Below are 3,657 nucleotides of genomic sequence, written 5' to 3'. Positions count from 1 at the left end.
TTGGCCTGTAACTGGTCTGTAAGTGGTCTGTAACTGGCCTGTAACTCACCAGTTTCTGGTCTGTAATTGGCCTGTAACTGGTATGTAACTGATCTGAAACTCAACGGTTCCTGGTCTATAACTATTCTGTAACTGGTCTTTTACTGGAATAAACAGAGTGAGAACACAGAGGGAAATAGAAACGTCCTCTCATCTCATTCATAATTAATCCTCCTGTGCAGTCCAGAAGCTGATCAGGTGACCAGGATTACCTGGAAGATACCCAAGGCTGTGATGAGTTCAATGTGAACCTGGTGCTGCGTTCACCGACCACAGGAGAACCCAAGCGTTTGCCCTTCCCTACCTGACTTGGCTCCATCTGGTGGCAGCATCCCACAGATCAGAGCCAGGGCCTCCTCCCCCAGCATGCAGTCTCCCAGGTCCAGGCAGACCAGGGTCGGGTGGGTGGACAGTGCCGGGTTCAGAGCCACCAGGCCAGCATCCAGCAGCGGACTCCCATGGAGGCTGAAGTTGGGCGGAGACTACATGTCACAAACCCTTCCTGAACATTTCCACCAGCCAATCAGGTACCTGTACTCACAACAGGGTCTGCAGGGAGCGGTTGGTCTTCAGGGCGTCCGCTAGGTGGCGCGTCCGGCTGATGCTGGACACCACGCCCAGGTTGAGGTTGAGTTGAGCGAGGGAGCGCGACTCTGCGACGCTGGCGCAGACGCGGCCAAAGTCCCGGTCTGAGAGCTGGCAGCCGCGGACGGACAGCAGCCGGACGCCGTCCTCCTTCAGGCTCTCACAGATGTCCTGGACCTCAGCGGCGGACAGCAGCTCCCCGGTGATCTGGATGGAGGCTGGCAGCATCTGGACTCCACTGGGACCACTGGGAGACAGAGACCAGGACCAACATCACTGGCCAGGTTCCATACGCTATCCCTGAACAAACATCAGCATCAAAAACCTAGACTTGGTTCAGATGCTTCAACTTCTGAGAACCAAATCCAGCTCAGATAGTTCACAGGTTCTGGTTCTGATCCAGTCTGGAAGTGATTCTCTTTAAAGATTTGATTATCTATCTATGTTTATTATCTATATGGATCAGATTGGAACGCCAATCAATCTGATGTTGAGGATCAATAATCAATGACGTCAGAGGAGATGCAGAGGATTTGCAAGCAGAGAGCCAATCAGAGATCAGCATGGATTGATCATCTGTAGCTGATCAATCACTCTGATTGGCCTCACAGTCACCGAATCAATTACCTTCAGATGCGATCGATCAGCTCACGCGCAGAGAGCGGAGACTGTCACGCGCTGATGTCATCATTCGCCGCAGGCCGCGCGCAGGTTACGGTCCAACAGGACGGCGAGCAGCAGAACCGGTCCGCGTTCAGGGGGAGGCAGCGACTCCGGTGGCCGGGCTGCGGCTCCGGCTGTCGGTCAAGCGGCTCCGTGAGTCTCGGTGAGTTTCTGCAGGTGAGCAGCGTTACTATGAGCTGCAGAGACAGGAGCGCAGACAGGAGGGCTCACTCTGAGCAGAAACCTGGCCAGACTGAGAGAGAATCCCGATTTAAAGTCGTGTTAATGTCCATCCCATCATTTTATAACTGTTAATTAAAGGTCTACGTTGGATTGATTCTCATCGTTTGAATAACTAAATACTAATATCTGCTTTTATGGTAGAAAATAAGAGGATTCATATTTTTCATTCTGATCTCTATGTTCTAAAGTGGACCGTTAGATTTATCACTAATGTATCAAAATTCAGACATTTAAATATTCATCAGAGTAAGCCCTCTGCGACTGAGCTGCTTTATTGTGACGTAGCTTCCTGTGTGTTTAGTAGTCATAGCAACCGCTCTGAACTGATCTGGTACCGAAAGGTTCGCTCTGATTTTGGGTGACCAGAACATTAGAACATAAAACTTTTAATAAACCAATTTATTTACCCAGAGTTCATGTTAGCATGATGCTAATCTGGATAAAACTACAATAGAAACATGATTCTAGACAGCAGGGGGCGCGGTGCTGCTCATTGTAGCAAGCTGCCATAGGCCGACACAAGAGTCCACCCTGCGTGGTGACGTATCCGGAAGTGTTAGGACATCAACTGAGTTAGCAGCAGGAGCTAACATCAGCTGCGACAGACTGAGCTGAGCGCTGGAGGTTAGTGCTACTAACATGAAAATAAAACCTACTAACCAGCTACTAACTATTAGCTAACCAATCACTTAGCTTAACTTATTTCTAAATTAGCGGAAGCTTTACCAGCGAGCTGCTAGCAGCCAGTTAGCTCCGTTAGCTTCATCCTAATCTGACCTGAAATCTGTGGGAAAAACGCAGCTTCTCCAAAAGGACTGTCCTCTGTTGGACAGATTGTCTCTGTTTCACCCAAAGGACAGACTGGCGGACATTTTCTCCTTTTGGTCCCTTAAGTTGTCTTCTGTCCATCCCTCAGGTTGTCTGCTCTCCGTCCCTCTGGTTTTCTCCTGTCTGTCCCTCTGGTTGTCTCCTCTCTGTCTCCTGTCTGTCCCTCAGGTTGTCTCCTCTCTGTCTCCTGTCTGTCCCTCTGGTTGTCTCCTCTCTGTCTCCTGTCTGTCCCTCAGGTTGTCTCCTNTCCTGTCTGTCCCTCAGGTTGTCTCCTCTCTGTCTCCTGTCTGTCCCTCTGGTTGTCTCCTCTCTGTCTCCTGTCTGTCCCTCAGGTTGTCTCCTGTCTGTCCCTCAGATTGTCTCATTTCTGTCTCCTGTCTGTCCCTCAGGTTGTCTCGTTTCTGTTTCCTGTCTGTCCCTCACGTTGTCTCATCTCTGTCCCTCAGATTGTCTCATTTCTGTCTCCTGTCTGTCCCTCTGGTTGTCTCCTCTCTGTCTCCTGTCCATCCCTCAGGTTGTCTCGTTTCTGTCTCCTGTCTGTCCCTCAGGTTGACTCCTCTCTGTCTCTCAGGTTGTCTCCTGTCCGTCCCTCCTGCTGCGTGTCGTGGATGGAAGTGTGTCGCTCAGCGATGGGACCAGAGAGGATCTTGCCGAGCTCTGAGGATGAGCTGGGGGAGGACGAGCGTCCAGCAGACGGAGCTGTCCTTCCTGCCGGGGCGGTGTGGGTCGGGGGGGAGGATATGGGAGACATGGAGCTAGATGGAGAGGAAGAGGAGGAGGAGGAAGAGGGGGGCAATGGGGGGTATTATTATCAGCCTCTGAACCAGGACCCAGAGGGGCTAAACAGCAGCGAGCAGCCAGAGGACGAGGACAGGGGGGACATGTCCCACTCAGAGCAGCTGCAGCAGGTGGAGCGCAGAATAGAGGTGAGATCTGCCTGGCAACAGGTGACCAAACGTCTCCAACCGGTTCTAACCGGGTTCCGTGCTTCTCACCACCTCGGTGTCCCTGCAGGTGATGGGTCTACACCTACCTGAAGCTCCGCCTCCAGACAGCGACGAGGAGGAGGACCCTGAGGCAGCGGCGGCACAGAGGAGCCGAGCCTCCATCCCCATGGACGAAGGTGAGCTGACCCCATGACCTCAGCTTGTCCAATCAGCTTGGAGAACCGCTGTAGGACCCCAGAACCGCTTCAGAATGGGTCCCTCGTATTAGCCATGGTGGCTCTCTGACAGGGAACCAGGCTGGGTTCAAACGCTGCCTTCAGGGACTCGTTTATAAATCAGACGCTGCCTTCAG

At 52.4% G+C, this 3,657-nt stretch overlaps 2 protein-coding genes across 3 annotated transcripts in view; one reads left to right on the top strand and one right to left on the bottom strand.

Moving 5' to 3' along the window:
* lrrc73 (leucine rich repeat containing 73) overlaps positions 1-1,537 on the bottom strand; it is a 5,213-nt gene extending 3,676 nt beyond the window's left edge. Inside the window, exons 1-3 of the mRNA XM_015401433.1 lie at positions 1,252-1,537; positions 581-871; positions 344-504 (exon numbers count right to left, since the gene is read on the bottom strand). Of these exons, the coding sequence (XP_015256919.1) occupies positions 344-504; positions 581-852 (433 nt within the window). The 5' untranslated portion in view covers positions 853-871; positions 1,252-1,537. The remainder of the gene's footprint in view (positions 1-343; positions 505-580; positions 872-1,251) is intronic.
* Positions 1,538-2,000: 463 nt separating this feature from the next.
* Positions 2,001-3,657, top strand: part of mea1 (male-enhanced antigen 1) — a 3,063-nt gene continuing 1,406 nt past the window's right edge. Inside the window, exons 1-3 of one of the 2 annotated variants that reach the window (XM_015401435.1) lie at positions 2,001-2,154; positions 2,930-3,284; positions 3,373-3,481. In XM_015401435.1, coding sequence (XP_015256921.1) covers positions 2,967-3,284; positions 3,373-3,481 — 427 coding nt within the window. In that variant the 5' untranslated portion in view covers positions 2,001-2,154; positions 2,930-2,966. Of the gene's footprint in view, positions 2,155-2,906; positions 3,285-3,372; positions 3,482-3,657 lie in introns of both variants that reach the window. The other variant, XM_015401436.1, reaches the window with a different exon arrangement.

The sequence above is a fragment of the Cyprinodon variegatus genome, unplaced genomic scaffold, assembly GCF_000732505.1.
Source record: "Cyprinodon variegatus isolate N-32 unplaced genomic scaffold, C_variegatus-1.0 Scaffold1218, whole genome shotgun sequence".
NCBI classification, from domain to species: Eukaryota; Metazoa; Chordata; class Actinopteri; order Cyprinodontiformes; family Cyprinodontidae; genus Cyprinodon; species Cyprinodon variegatus.
Note: the sequence above shows the minus strand (reverse complement) of the source record. Positions and strands in the feature narration are given on the sequence as shown.